Source organism: Esox lucius, chromosome 2 (genome assembly GCF_011004845.1).
Source record: "Esox lucius isolate fEsoLuc1 chromosome 2, fEsoLuc1.pri, whole genome shotgun sequence".
NCBI lineage: Eukaryota > Metazoa > Chordata > Actinopteri > Esociformes > Esocidae > Esox > Esox lucius.
This window is the reverse complement of record NC_047570.1, coordinates 36437846-36459540: the sequence shown is the minus strand read 5'-3', so window position 1 is coordinate 36459540 and position 21695 is coordinate 36437846. Positions and strand designations below refer to the sequence as shown.

At 42.1% G+C, this 21695-nt stretch overlaps 1 protein-coding gene across 5 annotated transcripts in view; it reads right to left on the bottom strand.

Moving 5' to 3' along the window:
* Positions 1 to 377: 377 nt before the first annotated feature.
* The window catches only part of trpm1a (transient receptor potential cation channel, subfamily M, member 1a), a 31469-nt gene continuing 10151 nt past the window's right edge, over positions 378 to 21695 (bottom strand). The window contains exons 7-28 of one of the 5 annotated variants that reach the window (XM_034296454.1): positions 20365 to 20539; positions 19812 to 19935; positions 17324 to 17396; positions 16879 to 16991; positions 16406 to 16591; positions 15917 to 16051; positions 14851 to 14901; positions 14568 to 14708; positions 14432 to 14461; positions 13900 to 14192; positions 13380 to 13608; positions 11719 to 11847; positions 11377 to 11508; positions 10991 to 11119; positions 10475 to 10726; positions 10087 to 10279; positions 6168 to 6188; positions 3780 to 3924; positions 3267 to 3472; positions 3039 to 3171; positions 2373 to 2606; positions 378 to 2245 (exon numbers count right to left, since the gene is read on the bottom strand). In XM_034296454.1, the coding sequence (XP_034152345.1) occupies positions 1192 to 2245; positions 2373 to 2606; positions 3039 to 3171; positions 3267 to 3472; positions 3780 to 3924; positions 6168 to 6188; positions 10087 to 10279; positions 10475 to 10726; positions 10991 to 11119; positions 11377 to 11508; positions 11719 to 11847; positions 13380 to 13608; positions 13900 to 14192; positions 14432 to 14461; positions 14568 to 14708; positions 14851 to 14901; positions 15917 to 16051; positions 16406 to 16591; positions 16879 to 16991; positions 17324 to 17396; positions 19812 to 19935; positions 20365 to 20539 (4178 nt within the window). In that variant the 3' untranslated portion in view covers positions 378 to 1191. Of the gene's footprint in view, positions 2246 to 2372; positions 2607 to 3038; positions 3172 to 3266; positions 3473 to 3779; positions 3963 to 6167; positions 6189 to 10086; positions 10280 to 10474; positions 10727 to 10990; positions 11120 to 11376; positions 11509 to 11718; positions 11848 to 13379; positions 13609 to 13899; positions 14193 to 14431; positions 14462 to 14567; positions 14709 to 14850; positions 14902 to 15916; positions 16052 to 16405; positions 16592 to 16878; positions 16992 to 17323; positions 17397 to 19811; positions 19936 to 20364; positions 20540 to 21695 lie in introns of those variants that run through there. The other 4 variants (XM_020056591.3, XM_034296457.1, XM_034296458.1 and 1 more) reach the window with 4 other exon arrangements.

The following is a 21695-nucleotide window of genomic DNA, read 5'->3' as shown; positions in this document are numbered from 1 at the left end:
TAAATCAACCCTTTCCGTTCTAACCTTTGCCCTCTGTTTGCCAATTCACACCACCTTCTCCATTTGCTACAGATGTCCGCAGGCTAATGGAGGGGAAATGATCAAGGTTGACATGGAAACATTAGGTTTGTGTGAATCTGTAATCTGTAAGACTGAAATGTTACTTTCAAATTCACAAGACTATTTTAAAAAAGACTGGACACTTATGTGCAAATACACTTATTTGGGAAATGTACTGGACAGAATCTGTGAATGACTTTTACATTGCCAAAATATTTTGAATTGAAATAAATTTTGAGTCAAGAATGACTAACTTGGCCTTTCAATGTCCATGCTATCACTGTTGATTGGCAGATTGTGTACTCAACACAAAGTTATTCAAATTGTCATTTTTTTATTTCAGAATTAAATGTTTACCTTCATTACACAGAGGTAGTTATAATCTTCCCTTTTTACCCATATTAGATATCTAGCAAATGTTTAAAAACCTCTTTGACTAACAATTTTGTTAAATTTAAGAGTTTCACATCAGCTAAAAACAAATATCAATTATTTGTGATAGATTAAACAATACATGCTCTTTGTAAAACCGAATAAACACAAATGTCGGTAGCTGCCACACAAATAAAATAATTTCAAACACGCTGGGGAAGCAAGCTCGTAAAATGGATAAAAAAAAATAAACAAATTGTAGGCCAAAACAACAAATGTTCTGAAGCAACAATGACAAACTTTAAAGGCTGATATGGAACATGGAAAACTAGCAAAATCAGTATTTCTGTCAATTAAAAAAATTATATGGTGAGGGAAATCTCCAGGGGTTAAAACATCACCAGGAGTATGGTGTGGGAAATCTACATCCAGGGGTTTTCTGTTTCCGCAAACAGTGTATACTCCTGGTGATGTTTCTGTTTATTCCTTAACCATCAAAACATAACACATTTAATAGAATCAATATTAAAGAGAAAATATTCAACAATTAAACCGAAAAGTGTCTGCATTCACGCCACTAGTTAGCAAACAGAGTGTCCTTCAGTAACTGGATTGGGTTGGTGGAACCTTTGGTGGAACCTTTGGTGGATATGTTGCGAGGTACGGACTAAGTCAATAGTTACACACTGCTCAGCTGTTGAACACAACGTTGGCTGGTTTACCCTGTTTCACAATGGGTAATACCAATGAAAGCCATTGTTAGAAGTCGGTCTCAGGTGCTGGAGCTCTGTCTTTAAAGCTATTTGTCTTTCTCTCCAACTCTCCTTCTGGTTCTAGAGCCCCTCTGAACATAACCGCTAGGTCTTTAACACTGCCAGCTGACATGGGTCTCTCCACGCTCTTTCCTCCGGTCTTCAAAGCCTTCCTTGGCTTTGTGTTTAGGCTCTTGGACCTCAGCGACGGATACATCCTGTCCTCTCCAACCAGCATGAGGTCTCCAGCAGTATCTTCAGCCTCCACTTCCTGCTTATCCTCAGCTCTGTCTTGGTTGTTCTCCAGCCGGCTCTTCCCTGCCAGGCCCTGTTGGTCACCATCTGTCTCACTGAACTCAGCCTTGTACGCTGTATCGGTGCTGGCGGGGATTCCCGTTTCCATGGAGACTTTGGGCATGTGGCCAATGGGGCAGGGGTGAACCTTGTGCTCGAAGCGCGCCCCCCAGCGACCAATAGTGGGAGACCTGATGGGACTGCCTTCCACGGTAAGAGAGCTGTTGATGCCCGTAGCCCACGCGGCCCCTCCCTCTTCATCACTGGCTGGCTTGTACACCATGGCGCTTCTGGATCTGGGCCTGGAGGTCGGGGAGGCCATTTGGGTCTCTGGTGGGTGATACTGCAGGGTCCTAGCCCACTCCAGGGGATACGAGGCCGCAGCTTCCAGCTTAATCTTCTCCACGGCTACGCCCGCCTTCTCCAAGGCCGTGTCCATCGAGTTCGCATGATTGGGCTTTAGAGAAGACTCTGCCGGAGCTTCTGGGTCCTGGCCTGGGGCTCCCATCTCCGCTTCGCAGGGGGAGATCAGTATATCGACGCTTGAGCTGGAACACATCTTGTCTCTGGGTCCCCTCACGTGTAGCGTTGACCCGTACCCTGTCAGAGGGGCAGCGGTGCCGGCCACGGCGTCCCTCACACTGCCTCGCCTCTCGCCTGTCCTCCGGATGCTGCCCTGCCTCTCTGGGCTCTTGCTGTCGCCAGCCTCGGAGCGCGCGTCGTCGCCCATGTCCAGGTGGTACCGGTAAAGGCTGTAGCCGTCAGCGCTGAAAACCGGACAGAGAAAAAGACTGCTGTTGTGCTGTGGTTTTTTTTTGGTTTCCTCACAGCTGCTCGCTGTAAAGAACTGGAACCAGCCAACTGTAAACATTAGATTGAACAACCGCATGGAACCTGTAGGTGGAGCCGTGGCGGAGCAGTGAGGACGGGTCACAGCTGGTCGGACCTCCGGACCGGGTCCTGACCAGGTCACAGTGATCCACTCCGGCGAGCTTTTCCACGGCGTTCATCATGCGGCCGGAGAACTCCTCCAGTTGACCTAGCCGGAGGTCCACGGTCTGCAGGGTGGCCTTCATGGAGTGCTCCCTCTCATTCACCTCCTCCAGGCGCATCGACATGTTCTCCACTCTGACGGGAGAGAAGGCGGCCATGACAGTGTTGTCCAATCACACACTCTGATTTATGTACCAGTCTAGATGACCTCAGAGGGATTCCAGATGAGAAAGACATTAACTTTCATCAAAATACATATTTTAAATTTAAAGAATGACTTTTGCATTGTCATAATAGGCTACAACAGATAGGACAATATGTTAACTTCACACAGCCAATTGCTGACCAGAAATAAAAATTGGCGCTATGTATAATAGCGACTGGCTGTCCAAAAAGGAACAAACATTTTACCGGAAGACAATTAGGCATGGTTAGTACTTCCTGGTTAGGCCAAAACTAGATTTGGCCTAATTAGATTTGGCCTAACCAGAAAGTCCTATGTCAAAATGTGTCAATGCGTCCTGCCAACGCCGAATGTAATGCTTCAGGATCCTGCAGAATGCATACCTCTCAGATGTGACTCTGATCCGCTCATTGTTGGATGACTGCGTCTCATCCTCCTTCTCCCTAAAGTACTCCTCCACACACTGCTCCTCAAACTCATACAGAGCCTTCAGCTCCTCCGCATTCAGGACCAGTTCTTTCACACAGAGAAACACACAGGGACTTTAGCTGGGTGGTTGTAAAGACCGACCGACAGATCAAAGAAAACAACTGATCCCAACAAACACTAACGTAGTCCTTTGTTGTCCCTGTCATCCTGCTCTCCCTCTGGTCTCCTCTTGCAGCGACAGCAGATACGTTTCAGAACTATGTAGATGTGGCTGAAGATGATGAGAGGAGGAGGAAGGAGTGGGCGGTCATGGAACTTCATGATCAACTGGTAGCGCTGGAACTTCCAGATCTGGTTGGAGATGGACTTTACCTCTAAAAAGGTGTTGCTGTAAGGGGGAAGACACAGGGTTCACACTTCTTGTCCACTGCCCTCTTAGTGGAACAGTCACAGCTCAATATGCCATGTGTCTAGAATGGAAGCGGACGTGGCCCTCAAGCCAAAGACTTCTGTGTTTCTGTAGCACAATTCTGAGTTATTATATGCATTAATAATAATTGATTGCATAACATACTTTTCAAAGGGCAACAGTCACAAAGGGCAAAACTAACGAGTGCTAAGACTTTAATTAGCTTTGAATAAGGGTGTTTATGCTAAATTGCAAATATGAAATGATAATATAATCCATGACTTACTTAAAGACTGCAATGAGTAAATTGACTAGGAGGATGTTAGCCACAAGCAGATAGCAGGCCATGATGGCCGGTGTGAGCCATGCTCCAGGGATACAAGGAGGTAGCTTCTTTCCATCTTCATCATACATGTTATCACCACATGGTGCTGAAATCACAGATCGTACATGTTATCACCACATGGTGCTGAAATCACAGATCGTACATGTTATCAACACATGGTGCTGAAATCACAGATCGTATGTGTAATCAACACATGGTGCTGAAATCAGATTGTACATTATCAACACATGGTGCTGAAATCACAGATCGTGCATGTTATCAACACATGGTGCTGAAATCACAGATCGTACATGTTATCAACACATGGTGCTGAAATCACAGATCGTATGTGTAATCAACACATGGTGCTGAAATCAGATTGTACATTATCAACACATGGTGCTGAAATCACAGATCGTGCATGTTATCAACACATGGTGCTGAAATCATAGATCGTACATGTTATCAACACATGGTGCTGAAATCATAGATCGTACATGTTATCAACGCATTGTGCTGAAATCATAGATCGTAAATGTTATCAACGCATTTTGCTGAAATCACAGATCGTAAATTTAATCAACACATGGTGCTGAAATCACAGATCGTATGTGTAATCAACACATGGTGCTGAAATCACAGATCGTACATGTTATCAACACATGGTGCTGAAATCACAAATCGTACATGTTATCAACACATGGTGCTGAAATCACAGATCTTTCATGTGGTTGTCCCAGCAAGCCATCTTGAGATACATATACTCTATGGATAAGAGTGACTGCTTGGTTCTGGAAACACAAGGTAATTTTCATTCAACACTAATAATGACAACAGTTATGTAATTTAATATTTAAGGTACCTTTCCACACTAATTCAGTATGCATGCTGTAAATACATATTGTATACTGTACCTACTGTACACAATGTATAACATTTTTTTGGGTTCCATGTTTAATGAGCTGAAATAAAAAATACTGAAATAACTCACACTGTCCCTAAAAACAAGTTAAAATTTAAATATTTGGTCTCCTCAATCCATTTCACTGTTAATGTCACAGAACATTTGTTTTTGAAATAGATCCTCATATATCCTTTCAAATCAGAAAATGTAATTGACAAAATCAACACTGAATATGCATTAACAGAATCAATATATTCTAGCCTGGCCAAATAAACTGCAGTCAAGTTCTTTCCATTCCCCTGCATGAGCTTCCTGTACCTCTGTACCAGCAGTGTGTCCCTCTCTTCTAGTGCAAACTGATTCAGTTCTCCCAGATTTGAAGCCTCCATAGGTTTTCAACAGGACTTAGATGAGAACAGTCCAGTGTCCGATCTTGAACTATTCCTGGGTGCTTCTAAATTGTGTTCAGGGTCATTGTCCTGCTGGAAGACCCATGACATTTGATTTAGATCCAGCTTTCTGGCACATTTTGTACTCCAAAATTCCTTGGTATTCTCTTAATTTCATATTGCCATGCAGATGTTCAAGTTATTCAGTCCCAGTGGAAGCAAATCAACCCAAAAGCATGAACCTCCTCCATGTTGAACTGTAGGGAAGATGTTCTTTATGGAACCTCCTCCATGTTTCACTGAGGGAAGGTGTTCTTTACTGAACCTCCTCCATGTTTGACAGAGGGAAGGTGTTCTTTATGGAACCTCCTCCATGTTTGACTGTGGGGAAGGTGTTCTTTACTGAACCTCCTCCATGTTTGACTGTGGGGAAGGTGTTCTTTACTGAACCTCCTCCATGTTTGACTGTGGGGAAGGTGTTCTTTACTGAACCTCCTCCATGTTTCACTGTGGGGAAGGTGTTCTTTACTGAACCTCCTCCATGTTTGACTGTGGGGAAGGTGTTCTTTACGGAACCTTCTCCATATTTCACAGTGGGGAAGGTGTTCTTTACTGAACCTCCTCCATGTTTGACTGTGGGGAAGGTGTTCTTTACTGAACCTCCTCCATGTTTGACTGTGGGGAAGGTGTTCTTTACGGAACCTCCTCCATATTTCACAGTGGGGAAGGTGTTCTTTACTGAACCTCCTCCATGTTTGACTGTGGGGACGGTAAAGAGATGATGTCTTTACAAAAATGCTCTAATTTGGTTTCATAATATGTCCTAGAAACACATTTTTCTGATTGTGCTAGAAAGACAGTGACGTGTTCAGGTGTTTTTTGGCAAATTGCAGTCCCACAATCCTCTTTCACAGAGTTGCTGACGGATTGGAAGCTACTACAATACCTTGTCTGAAGGGCGATGTGAGTCTGTTGAATTGTTTCTTTGGGGAATAAGCTAAAATTGAATAAACAATATAGATTGACAGATATGTAGGTAGATAGATATGTACTTACGATTGATTTCCATGGCATAGACTGCCGATCAACGATGCAAGGAAAGTGGAAAAATATGAAAAACAACACCACAGATGTACAATAGAAATGTACAGCAACTACAGTCAATAAAGAATAATCAGTTAGTTTGCCAAGAGGAGGACTGCTTGTTCATTGATCTGTGTGGAGTAATATTTGATTAACCAAATAAAAATGCTACATTTTAGAATCATCCCATGCATTTTTTGGAAGATTTATTGTTTGTTTCACCAACCAAATTCATTTGTAAGTGCAACCGCCTAAAAATATATTTTCTCCATCCATTTAAATGGAAGGGTTATTTATATCTGGATGATATTGTGTATACTCCACTAAGTACTTAAAAATAACAGCTTGGATAAAATGGTTAAGAAATGTGATTAGACGCCTCTCATCAGTCTTCCTCTGGGCAGAGACAAAAATAACAGCACCTCTTTCATTTGACACAGTGGCTTCATTCAAAATGGCACCCTTTTCCGCCTTAGGGCTCAGATAAAAAGTACTGTAATATATATAGTAAATAATGGGTTGCCATTTGGGATGAACACACTGTAGTATTTATAGCAGGCAGATGATCATTATAAAAGGAGGACTTATGATTCTTAATTTGTTTACAGAAAAATACCATTTAGTTAGTGGGATACTAAAAAGTATAATGAAATGTTAAAAGGTTATAATTTACACACAAACAACACATGGAGGGAGGTTTCATGAATAACAATCAACTGAGCATTACAGCATTTTGAATAAGTCTGTTACGATGTCTTTTATTCAAGTCCAGTTAGTTTAGTGGATGCTTGTGATTGAATATGAATATCCCTGACAGTCACTCAACAGTCCCAAAAACACCTGGACTGCTCATGTGTAGTAGATGTGCTAGCAACCTTTCAAATTTGGATTTAATGTTACTGATGTGAAACTGATGTGAAACTGAAACGTGTATTGTTATTTTGCTTATGGATCTATTTTCATTGTTATTCTGTACAGAGGTGATATAATGTACGTCGTTTTCATCAGGAAACAGTGAAACCGACCCACTGTTACTGTAGTTGGAGTCCACAGTAACTGTGTTAGTTGCCCAGCAGAGGGCGTAAAGGACCACAAATACACATACATGCGCACACACACACACACACACACACACACACACACACACACACACAAACACACAAACACCTACACAAACCCACACACACACACACACACAAACACCTACACAAACACACACACATACACACCCACACACACACACACACACACACACACACAAACACACACACAAACACACACAAACCCACACACACACAAACACACACACAAACACACACACAAACCCACACACACACCCACACACACGTATGTTTGTTTTTCAAGTTTCAGTTTCTTTTTCAAGGTTTATTTGTCAAATGCACACTACAACTACATAGTGAGAATTAAGAAGTAGAAAATTTGCTCAGGTTTAAATATATATATAAGCTTTGTGCCTAAACTGAGATTATTGTGTTTGGCACCAAAAATAAAAGAAGAAGTATTAGTAAAGAGCCGGATTCTCAGGCCCTTAAAACAAGGGATCAAGTGTGTAATCTTGGTGTTCTGATAAACTCAGACCTCACATTTAACATATCAAAGCAGTCACCAAAACAACATTCTATCATCTACAAAATATAGCCAGAATCAAAGGCTTGGTGTCCCAAAAAGACCAAGAGAAGCTCATCCATGCTTTTATTTCTAGTAGTGTTGACTATGGTATCTGGACTCCCCAAAAAGACTGTAAAACAGCTGCAGCTCATTTAGAATGCTGCTGCTAGAATGTTAACCAGGACCAAGAGAACAGAGCACATCACTCCGGTTCTTAAATCTTTGCATTGGCTTCCAGTCAGTTACAGAATAGATTTCAAAGTGGTGCTTTTAGTTTATAAATCTCTGAATGGTTTTGGACCCGAATACATTTCTGATATGTTTGAAGAATATAAACCGAGCAGGGCTCTTAGATCCATGAACACAGGTCAGCTAGTAGAGCCCAGATTCCAAACTAAACCTGGAGAAACTGTGTTTAGCAGTTATGCTGTACAAAACTGGAATAAACTACAAGAAGATCTTAGATGTGCCCCAAACGTATACATTTTTAAATCCAGGTTAAAAACACTTCTCTTTTCACGCAGCTGTGACTGAGCACTTAAACTTAACCACACTGTTTAGCCTTATAGCTTCCTAAGTTTTAATAAATTTTTTATTCTTTTTCTATTTTCTTATAAAAATGTTCTTATTATGATGTTGTTTTGATGTTTTCATTTGAGTATTTGTTTTTATGTTATTGTATTTTTATATTTTTTCTTTTTCTTTGTTAAGCACATTGAATTTCTTTGATGTATGAATTGTGCTACATAAATAAACTTCTTGCTAAACTTATCTTAGCTCCAACCCTAAACCTAACCTGTAATGCCTAAACTTTAAGCCAATTCAAAACTATGCCCATTTGCAGGTTTTTATCGTAAGCCCTAAGCTGTAAATAGTATTTATCTTAGTGGGAACTTGGCCAAAATACGTTTAGGGACCTATTTTTCAGGTTTTACTATTTTTGTGGGAACATCAGGTTCCCAAAGTACACAGACATGGTTCACACATGTTTCTATACTTGAACCTCCAAAATGATGTCCCTGCTTTCCCTGTCTCCTGATCCCAACCATAACCCTAACCGTAACCCTAACCGTAACCCTAACCGTAACCCTAACCGTAACCCTAACCGTAACCCTTAACTTAACCTTAACCTCACTAACCTGGACTTCATGCATATTCTTAACCTAACCCAAACACCTAATCCTATCTTAACCTTAACTGTGACCCCTAAAACCAAATTATAACACTAACCATAACCCCAAGCCTAAAAACAGTATTTACATGAGTAAGGACTGGTAAAATATCCTCATGATTTGCCATTGTTTGATATACGTGTGAGGATAGCCTCAATAACCGTACATTTAGTTTTTTCCTCAGCTTAACCTAGACATGTTGCCTAAACCTAAACCGGGATGCCTAAACCTAAACCATGATGCCTGAACCTAAAAGTAACCAAAATCGTAACACTATTGTGGGGACCAGTTAAGTAGCCTTGTGGGTAAATATCATTGTAGAAATGACTGGTCCCCCTAACACACATTGATCTGGACCACACATGCACACACAATATAATCACACTAAAAGTCAACGCAGGAGGAAAACAGTAGGGAGACGTAATGGGAGACAGGAGACACATCAAAGAGACCTTGTGGATTTCGACCAGACCACAGAGTTAGAACCAGACCACAGGGATAGAAACAGACCACAGGGATAGAACCAGACCACAGAGTTAGGACCAGACTACTGGGTTAGGACCAGATTACTGGGTTAGGACCAGATTACTGGGTTAGGACCAGATTACTGGGTTAGGGCCAGAATAATGGGTTAGGACCAGATTACTGGGTTAGGACCAGACTACTGGGTTAGGACCAGATTACTGGGTTAGGACCAGACTACTGGGTTAGGACCAGATTACTGGGTTAGGACCAGATTACTGGGTTAGGGCCAGAATAATGGGTTAGGACAAGACTACTGGGTTAGGACCAGACTACTGGGTTAGGACCAGAATAATGGGTTAGGACCAGACTACTGGGTTAGGACCAGATTACTGGGTTAGGACCAGACTACTGGGTTAGGACCAGATTACTGGGTTAGGACCAGATTACTGGGTTAGGACCAGACTACTGGGTTAGGACCAGATTACTGGGTTAGGATCAGACTACTGGGTTAGGACCAGACTACTGGGTTAGGGCTCCACTAGAAATGAGACTAGGACCAGACACGATCATCATGGGATTAGGAACAAACTGATCATCCGCCCATGAAACAGGAAACAGAATCTTACTATTAATGCTACTCTTACGGTCTATCGAGTCGGCAAACACCTCCCCGTAGATCATCCAGTAGGGCATGTAGAAGATGTTCCTGGCCAGACGCCATGTTGGAATCTCGTCGGGGTGCAGGATGGCCTGTCGCGCCACCCCAAAACTCATCAGTACCACCAGCATGATCACCACGAAGTATAACATGTCAATCATCTGGAAAGAGGTCAGAAAAACCAGGCTCAGCCTTCTCATGAGACCTCACTGGAGATAAATCGTTCAGTGACTAGAAGCACTCGCTCAGACACTCAAATGCCCAACCAGCACCCATCTTTTCCCACTGACCAAAACCAAACCAACACCAAACCAATTCCAAACCTTCCCCAAATGAACACCAAAACGAAGCCTCACCATCTTCCCAATCATCATTACATAGGGTCCCAGGTACTTGTTGACACCAAAGATGTCAAGCACCCGGATGTACCAGAAGATGATGTCCACGCAGTAGATCACTCGACCGATGCCCATCAGAGGTTCGTTCTGTAGTCTCAGCATCAGGCCTAGGAGGAACGTAAAGATGGCCGCCGCATCTGTGATGTTCCAATACTCTTCGGCCCACACATTGATCTTCTGCTTCAGCTTCCCAGGCTCAGACATCAGAATCTGCGTGGGGCAACAACAACAGTGACAGAGGCCTGAGAAACAGTATCATTATTACGACGGTCATTTCTAGCATTCAGGCCCACATGGGACAAAGTGGGACCAAAGACTCTGCCAAGGTGTATTTATTGAAATAACCAACCGACTCATTCACTTCCTTGAGGCCACCCAATCCGGGCAATTATTTATTTTACCTGTACCCGTGAAACTAGTTCTATAATGATAAAGTCCTAGTGATGTTTTCTTTGTCACAATGTGGGCAGAGACCTGTCTGACTTTCTCCATTCCCAGGGTGATGATGTAAGAGATGACAATCCACTCCTGTAGTGAGGGCCAGCGTTCCATCTTGACCAAAATGATGTAGTTGTACAGGCACAGGTACGCCAGGTAAGAGATCTGAGAAGGAAGATGAGTTACCAGGCTATGAGTTTTCAGGCCGAGACAGGAGACAAGCGTTAGGCCACACGACAAAGTGGAGTAGATCAAGGATACATTGTTCATCTGTAGCTGATGTATATTTAAACTGTATTATTGGTATGAGATCCATTTTTATAACAACACCGAGACCTGACAACAAACAATGTTTTGAAGTGCTGAGGCATGACACTTGTTAAATTACTTTTTTCTTTTAGTTGTGATAAAAGACAACTTGCCGTGTTGAACCAGAACTTGGTGAAGGGTGTGTTGTAGAACTCATAGATCTTCCTTCCGATCGGAACTCTTCTCTTTTTTACAGCGCTTTCCTCCTCGTCCCCCTTTTTTGACACGGCGTCAACATTACATTCCTGAAATGACGGTCCATTTAAACCGCAGCGGTGGACTTACAAGCCGGACTCAAATTGCACTATTCAAAGTGACATTCAATGAGGTTAATGTAGTATTCATTGTGGTATTAAGTATTAATAGAAAACAGATGAAGCCAGCCAACACAATCAAGAAGGCAGGTGATATACCAATAAATACATCCATCTGGATGTTGGACTGTCAGTGTTCACCTTGGTTTTATTGTCATCTTCTTTGTCCTTAGCTTCTTCATTCTCCATCGGGACTTGAAAGGTCCCCTCTTCTCCGAGTCGAAAATCCAAGAGGAGAATCGAAGGCGGAAAAATTATGCCTAATATCACCTGGGAGTCAAGGAATATAAAAATACATATTTAAGTTGAAATATGCCTGTCTTAATTATCTAAACAATAAAAAATGTTCATGAGATTTTAATAGAGGAACAATGCTCTCTCCTGTTCTTCCCAGACGTGGGAAATAAAAGAAATGTAACATTCCTGGCCACTCTGACCGATTTGACTCTTTTCCATTTTTCAAAACTCTAGTTAAGCCTGTGGTATGAGTTATATTTGGTATAGATATATATGTTGAACATTCAGCATAAAGTTAGGACAATTTGTGGTTTAATTCAGTTTTCGGACAAATTATCATGTATATTCTCCTTTGAATATACTAAAAAGTAACATTACATTACAAGATTAGGATGGCAAAATCAGCAGCTAAGAGCTGTTCTAATCCCTCGCTACTTTGCTTTTTAAGCACTGGAAACAGCACTTTTTGCATCTGTCATGAAATGTCCTGAGCTGGTGAAGAAAACATTCTGGTGTCTGCTAACTTGACTGATGTGTGACTGTTGCTAATCTGTCCACAAGGGGGCAATAGAACACAGGGCTTGACTAAAACAGTGTTTTCATAGCACTTGACAGTAAGGTCATTATATAAGTTTGAGGCAACCTTTCAGTTCCCTTAATGTCCAGTGTTACAATGTTGACTTAATAAGCCGTCACCATGTTACCTTGCATGTAAATATTTACCTGTTTAACTTAACTTTAGAAAAAATATATTCTGCCCTTTTCTATTTGCCTTATTGCACATTTTGTATTGCCATTTTTACTGCATTTGCCTTCTTTGCACATCTACACATTCCACTGGCAATATACATATACGTAACACTTGTAAATAGTTGTACATTTTCTGCCCTATTTCCACTTCTGGATAGATGCCAACTGCATTTTGTTGTACTTGCACAGTAAAATGACAGTAAAGTTCAATCTAATCTACTCTAATGTGAAGTGTTACATTGTTACCTAATAGTAAATTGTTACCATGTTACCATAATATAAAGTTTTTATGTTTCTTGACTGTATATCGGCACAATGTTACCATAGTAAAACGTTTTATCATCTTACATTTATGTAAAATGCTAGCATAATGTAATGTTTTATCAGGTTACTTTTATGCAAAGTGTTACCATGCTACCATAAAATACATTTATGTAAAATGCTAGCATAATGTAAAGTTTTATCATGTTACCTTTACAAAGTGTTACCACTTTAGCATAAGGATACTTCAGTGTAAAGTGTTACCAGGTTAGCGCAGTGAAACGTCAGTGTTAAGTGTTACCATGCTACCATAATGTAAAGTTTTATCATGTTACCTTTACAAAGTGTTACCACAGTAGCATAATGATACTTCAGTGTTAAGTGTTACCAGGTTAGCGCGGTGAAACGTCAGTGTAAAGTGTTACCAGGTTAGCGCAGTGAAACGTCAGTGTAAAGTGTTACCAGGTTAGCCCAGTGAAACGTCAGTGTAAAGTGTTACCAGGTTAGCCCAGTGAAACGTCAGTGTAAAGTGTCACCTGATCCCCACAACCCACCTTGAAGCCGTTGCTCTTGCCCATCCTCAGGCATCCCATCCACATGTCGGTCAGCAGCATCTGGCTGCAGGTGTGGGCGATGAAGTCCCGGTGTTTGGCGGCCACAGCCAGCTTCAGGCAGGTGGAGTTGCTCCAATTCTTCAGCTGGTAGGTCAGCAGCTTCATGGCCACCTGCTCATCATGCTTGTAGGACTGGTCTAAGAGCTCGTAGGCCAGCTGGCCAAACTCCCTGAGGACGGAGGGATTGAGGGTTGTGGGCAGGTGTGGTGGGGTTTGGGACAGGTCTGGTCAGTTCACGTGCTGCCGTTATCACAGGGTTGGTTAGACCAGCGATGCATGGGTGTGATTTTCTCAGGGTTACAGGTGAACACATAAACCCAGCAAAAGGATTAGATTCCTGGCTCATGGTCAATCATTTAAACATTTAAACAAAATCCCGCTATGTGAAACAAAAATGTAGTATGGGTCTTGAATTCACTTAAATACAATACGATCTACCCCCCAACACTGGTAGACTAACTTGGAGTTGTTTTCCAGGTCCTGGAAGATGTCGTCCACCAGCTCGCTTTGAGACGACTCATGGGCCATGGCTTTGTACAGCTTGCAGGCCACCAGAGCCTTAGCCATGGCTTCCTCGCCTCTCTTCCACAGGAACAGTGCCATCTTCTGGCGCTTCATGAGAACGGCCCACACCATCAGCTCATGGAACGGGTACTGGAAGCGACAGACCTCCGGGTCGTCCATGTCGATGTCAATCTCTTCCTCTTTCTTCTTCTTCCCCTTTTTCTTGCCCTTCCCTCGTGGTTCATCATCCTGTATACGATTCAGAAATAGAAATCAGAAATATTAGAAATATCAGCCGTGGGTAGGATTCCAATCTTTACCGGCAGTATTTTCACTCACTCTGCGTTGAGAGATGTAAGTAAACATTATGAAGTTAGGATTCAACACTTTTCTGTACACAGAAATCAATTGAAAGGGTCACACAACTGATATGGATGATGTGTGTGCATGTAAAGACACTAAAATGTAAAGATAAATGTGTGCCTCACCTCCAGTCCTAACATTTTTAGCGCTTTCGGCTGTGCAAAACAAGAAAATAAATGGCATTGGTGAAACACGTTTTTAATTAGTACCGTCATCAACAAATCGAAATGATGTTACGATCTGTGAAGTGTGTTTTCTCACCCTCTTCAACCCATAGAGGTTGTTGTAGAGGATGCGGAACTGCTTCCTGGTATAGTTACAACGATACGCCCCGCCCATCAGGAATTCCAGAACCAACCCAATATCGATCAGGGTGATCTGATAATCTGGTGGGAGATTTCCCTGAAACGCCAGCCATTCATTAATCATTATACTTTCATTACCAGATTTTTTTTTTACATCATGTTGTTGCTAACATGATATGCTGTCATTGCTCTATTATAATAAAAACAATGATAGTTTGAAAAATAAAAGGATACACCACCTTCTTCACGTCTCTGACTACAAAGTGTAATGTATTGGTTGGGCCCAGCCTCTGAAAAAAAATAAAAAAATAATGAAATTTGGTTTTCAAAGACCTTCAAAGCCTCTAAAATCTCAAGCCATCTATTCCACATTAGTGACACTATATGCCATCTATTCCACGTTAGTGACACTATATGCCATCTATTCCACGTTAGTGGCACTATATGCCATCTATTCCACATTAGTGGCACTATATGCCATCTATTCCACGTTAGTGACACTATATGCCATCTATTCCACGTTAGTGACACTATATGCCATCTATTCCACGTTAGTGAAACTATATGCCATCTATTCCACGTTAGTGGCACTATATGCCATCTATTCCACGTTAGTGAAACTATATGCCATCTATTCCACGTTAGTGACATTATATGCCATCTATTCCACGTTAGTGACACTATATGCCAACTATTCCACGTTAGTGACACTATATTCCATCTATTCCACGTTAGTGACACTATATGCCATCTATTCCACGTTAGTGACACTATATTCCATCTATTCCACGTTAGTGACACTATATGCCATCTATTCCACGTTAGTGAAACTATATGCCATCTATTCCACATTAGTGGCACTATATGCCATCTATTCCACGTTAGTGAAACTATATGCCATCTATTCCACGTTAGTGACACTATATGCCATCTATTCCACGTTAGTGACACTATATGCCATCTATTCCACGTTAGTGACACTATATTCCATCTATTCCACGTTAGTGACACTATATGCCGTCTGTTGGTGTTAAGTGACAGGATGAAGGCATCATTCACATCAAACAAATATAAAAGGGATCTGAAAGATAGAGAATATTCAATCAAATATTTGTTTTCTTTTATTTGGGTTTGGACACACTAAAACCTAATTCTCAACAATTCACTGAATAGGGTTGGGATAGACCGATATATATTTTGTCACCAAAAATGCATTTAGAACGAAGTTGGGCATCAATCTAATGTAAATCAAATCCAGGAAAGGTAACAAAACACTGAAGAAAATGGCGTCTCCTTCTTCCTTGCCGTGTTGTAGAGTTCCTCCAGACGGGGGATGGTGAGGAAGTGGTGGATGTTGACCCCGTTCTCGATCAGCAGTTTGACAAAGTCCACCCGGTCCAGCACCAGGGCGTCCATCATGGCCTGCTCCAGGGAGTTCACCTACAGTGCCGAAACAGTGCCGGAATGAGGCCCGTTCTCTGCAGTGTGCTCCACTGCATTAGCTATGGTTAAAGCAGAACTTAGCACTTCTAGGTTGAGCTTAGCTCAGTGCTGGTGAACGAGGCTCATAGTATAGTATGACAATGAATTATCAAACTCTGGTCTATTCCAAAGGGCCTAACAGAGAAACAGTTTGACATCAAATGTAAGGTGTATTTGTTCATGGAATACAGCATCCCTATTGTGTATAAATAAGCACATTGTATATTTTCGTCATTACTATTGCATTTGATTAATCAATCGGCAAATCAATCAATAGATCAATCCGTGGATTCATTGTGGTTATTTATTCACCCAGTTGCGTAGCTCCAGCTTCCGGGGGTCAGTCTCCTCTGGAGCTTCAGGCTTGGCCTTGCCTCCTTTGCCCTTCTTCACCCTGGCCTTCCCCTTCCCTAGCCCACCGCCACCCCCCCGGGCAGAGGCCGGGCTCTTGGGCTTATCCTGGCCCCCGCTGCTGGAGGCAGCCAGGGAGTTGACAGACTGGAATGTAATACAGAAGATGGAGCAAAGGCCTTGCTGAAGGTGTTTACAGTGGGGATCTTTAAAGCAAGAATTGTTGTTGTTTGCCGTTATTCCTGTTGGTAGGGTTATTTATTTACATAGTGGTGAGGATCCATTAATGTTGGGGTCAGGTTCCTTTGCATTGTTCTCAATGAGAAAAAACTAGAACGCCACTTCAACTGCTTGGAAAGCTTGGAAGTCAATCGGATTTGGAATGTGAGTGTGTTTCTGACTTGACCCCAACCCCAGACCCTATTCACACTTACTGAGCCGCTCGTGGGCCAGTGGTGGCCATAAACGAAGATCTGGCTCCTGGCGATGTCCACTCGGTTCCAGGCCAAAGCCAGACTCAGCTGGTCAGGGGCGGAGGCGTTGGTGCCTGAAATCAAAACAACAAGGCTGATGTGTTTTGCGGTGTTCTTCGTCCTAGCACAGCCTGAATTCAGAACACTTGTTGGCAACGTTTGAATCCCAGATTGTGAGGTTTGTGAGGTTTTCACTCTTAATCGGGATTCATACGATAGCTGGTTATTGGCATTGCAGCTTTATTAAGTCGGTTTACAATGAGCTGGCATACGGCACATTTACCGCAAATAGGATCCCGGCAAACAAGGGACAAATTGGCTTTAACAGTTGCCATGCCAATCATCTGCCATTGGATGGAATTTTGCACTAAGAGTGAAGAAAAGTTTTTTGTATTCTTCAGGTTACCTTTCAGCAAGGCTGTCAGAATGGACATCTCAATGTCCTGCTGTCCCTCTGATCCCATACGGAAAACCGTGATCTACAGGTCCATGAAAGAACACAACAGAACACTGTGATCTACATGTGCATGAAAGAACACAGCAGAACAATGTGATCTACAGGTCCATGAAAGAACACAGCAGAACAATGTGATCTACAGGTCCATGAAAGAACACAGCAGAACAATGTGATCTACAGGTCCATGAAAGAACAAAACTGAACACTGTGATCTACAGGTCCATGAAAGAACAGAGCGGAACACTGTGATCTACATGTCCATGAAAGAACACAACTGAACACTGTGATCTACACTACAGGTCAACGAAAGAACACAGGAGACTCAAAGTTAATCTCTCTACCAGGGATTAAATGCATGCTTTTAAGTGTGTACTTGCAGATACATACTTTGACGTGTACATTCTTTGGAGTGCCAAGAAAAGCCTATACTCTACTAAATGTATAATTCTTCTAAATCCGGTTCTCTGTTTTTGATCTTGTGTGTTGTGACGGCCAGGGTTACATGCGGAATATGGCAGTAAATCATGTATTTTGTGAGGACATGGACATCAGTGTGGCAGGCTCTTCCAGTACTCCTTCTGTGCTAAATAGACTAGTGGGCCTCTAATTACATTATTAGGTCAGAGGTGGTTTGCCAACCGTGTCACATGTCTGGCAGAATTCACAGCAACAACAAGACTGTGTGTATACGTGTTAGCGTGCTTGCATATCTGTGTGTGTGCATGTCTGTGCGCTAGTGCGTTGAATGGAGTCAGCAGTCCCTCGTTGTGCTTTGTGGGTCAGAATTAGTGCGATCCTTAACAACCGTGGATACCCAGGAGCAAAACAACGAACCGCTCCTCCCCCTAATGACAAGTATCATCCTTGTCTAGATCTGTACCGTCCCAAATCTGTTAAGACCTTGGGCCTGTCACATGCTGGCAGGAATGTTCTGTTGACAAGTCTGCAAATGACTGGTAGTATTTGGTACACACAGTCAAATTTCCAGAAACTTCTAGAACTGCGGCAATCCAACGTTTCACAGATAATGAGCTGAGGCGTGCGGCTGGTCCACCAAGCCCTCGTGATAGCTCCATGACCAGGCCCTCGTGATAGCTCCATGACCAGGCCCTCGTGATAGCTCAATCTCCCTTTCTAATTCACTCTTGTAGGGTAACAATGTAATCCGTCCATTTCCTCGCCTTTCCCCTCTCCTCTGCCCTGCACAACTCCCTGTACATCCTCTAGCCTCTGGAATACTTGATATTGCCCTGCGTTTACTGTAATTCATTCTAAGAGAAGTGGTTTGATTAGAAGTGGATCTAGTCTGCAGCATTGCACTGTTCATGTAAATCAACGTTGTGTGAGGTAAGTGTGGCTGGCTAGCTTCCAGATGTTGAGTGGAAGAGTTGCAGTTAGAGGATTGAAATATTATAACAGAGGTCACAAGCCAATTTTATGGTGAACAATGGCCAATCCTCTTTACACTGCCTGGCTTATACTGTACATCAACACCAGGGTGGTTGGCACTGTGTTTGGTAAGAAATTGGAAACTATATGATGCCTATACTCCATGTGTTGATGATGATAAGTGTTTTACATGTTTTTATTTTACTGTCTGTTCTTTTACTGTATGGTTCATGAAGACATTTATATTCAACAGTGTTTTATGAGGACAGTTTTCTTGAGTGCTGTATAGGTGTTTGGGATGGAGAACGGATGTATGGTTTTTAATATGGAATGAAGTACTCATGATGGTGAATGAAGTACTCATGATGGTGAATGAAGTACTCATTATGGTGAATGAAGTACTCATGATGGGGAATGAAGTACTCATTATGGTGAATGAAGTACTAATGATGGTGAAGTGGTTCAGGTGATTCTTACAATGAGGCAGATGGTAATTGTGATAAAAAAATATCACAGATTGTCACATTTTGAAGTGAAAATGTAGAAGAGAGACACATGAATGAAAATGCAGGACAAAACAATTGAATGAGACCATTTTATTGATGCACCCGTAAAAATGAATAAAACAATCACATAACTCACATTTGTAATTACTTTCATCATACATGATTACTATAAATATACAAAATGATGTCATTGTTTGTTTTCATGTTTGAATACATGTATATGAAATCTGAATGATGTAACTTTGTCAAAATGTGCTTATTTTGAGGGTAGTGACAATACAATTTTAACCACCATAAGGTCCAAGTTCATGTGTAATTATTAACTTCTACATTTCGATAACTGTAGAACCAATAACACTTCCTCTAATTAGCTTTTAACATGATTGCATGTTAGTAAATGGGGAAAACATGGTAAACCTTTTCAATTTCTGAAAAGTGTGTTGTATAAATGTCTGCTTTTGAATTGAATGTTCCATATAATATTTACTCTAAAATATAATGTCGCCCTATTCAGTGCAGCCTGCGCTTTTATCCCAACTCACCAGTGAGCGTTTCTTCATGCACTCCATGACCATTAGGAATATCTGATGAGCCTGACTGCGGTTGTAGTTGAACGTCTTCTGGATGGTAACCAGGAGCTGGTCCTTCACGTTGTCGTTTACCAACCTGAGGGAAAAAGAGATACTCCACTGAATATTCCACATGGTCTGTTGAGAGCACATTTGGAGTTGGAAAACGCTTTTCTGTTGCCTCCTTTGGTATGTCCCCCCGACGTCTTTGATCTGAAAGGATTTGTGGCGCACTTTAACGCAAATTACACATTTAGGACTTTTGAATTGGTTTTATTTTAACAGACACAGTAAATTAAGTCCAGCTCAAGAATTTTTATTTTTTAGCTTGTGTGGACTTGAGTACACAGCATTCAAGGCTGGACTCAATTACATTTGGATTACATTCCAGCTAACTCAGGATGGACACTGAAATTCCAATCCTTTTTAACTTGGCACATTTAGATTTAGACATTTATTTTGGGATATGTTTTTCTGTCGGAATCGACTGTAATCAAAGGTCATTGACCCAAAACTGACAGCTTACCCATCATCCTCAGAGTATCTGTGTGCAAAGGAGAGGATGTCCGAGGCCCGTCCGCTGCCATCACAAACCACCACAGGTACAGGCGGGTCCTCCCTCAAGCTCTCCAGGACAATGGAGATGACGTTCGGACCGCCTTCCAGGATTAGACAGACCAGAGGCACTCCTTGACCCAGACCTAACCAGACCACATCGCAGACGCATAAGAACTACAGTGGCAAAACATAATATCCCCAGGTCTCAACACGGTACGTTGGTAGTGTGGACCAGTATGTCTGTATCTGATCACCGAAATATCGGGGCTCATTGTTGCCTTTTCTAATCCATCGACTATCGGCTAGACACGCACACAAGAAGTCAGCTAGCAAGGAGCTAAGTAGGTAGCTAGCTATGTGACCTTATAATCCCCCTATAAGACTCAAGAACCAGATAAATCGATAAATATTTAGCTAAATTGCCATCCACAAGCCAGCGGGTTGATGCTATAGGTGAAGCACTCTGGATATCTGTCTCGTGAGTTGTTGTCAGTAGCGATGTTGTCAGTAGGGTCAACTCTATTGTAAATAGTTAGCCAACTACTTTAGGTGCCAACTGCCCACGGGTAACCGCTGTTTGGTTGGGCAGCAATCAGATTGGAGCTAGCCTCTCAGATGAACAAAATAAAAAAATTAAAATCAGGCTAGATAGAGCTAGCTATGCACTTCCGCTTTAACTAGATGGGTTATCAAAGAAATGCCCGGGGAAATTATCAGCCCTTTGCTTGAGAGCAGCTATAAAAACACAATACAGTTCAACCGAAGCATGATCGTGCACTTTTGGCAGTAATAAAAAAATAAGCGGTAAATGAAGTTTGTTATTTAAAATGTGACTTATTCGCAAGTCAATCCTCAATTTTGTTTTGAAGCAGAGTGTCTCGTTCAGCTAAATAGCACATCGCCAAACAACATTTTATTTTTTTCGCACTCTTCTATCCAGGGCAATGAAAAATGGTAGAAAAAGACATGTTGTATTTCTTTTCATCGGTCCCCAGTGGAAATCAAACCTGGAACTCTGGGATTGCAAGCAGAACGCTTGACCCGCTGGGGTGTTCAGGAACTAGCGAGGTTAGTTTTGGTTGAAGTCAGAGGTGACAGCTGAGCATCCCTTTGCTGTCCCTGCCTTATGACGAGCTCCAGGCATAGGATGACAAAGGGAAACCCACAGGTCACAGGTCACATCGGATTCTCCCCAGCCAAAGCAGACTAACAGGAGCATTGTCTGAACAAAAAAGCACAATGCAATAAGGCTACACTTCGATACCGCGAGGCTGCATTCAGTCAACAGTGCCAGCACAA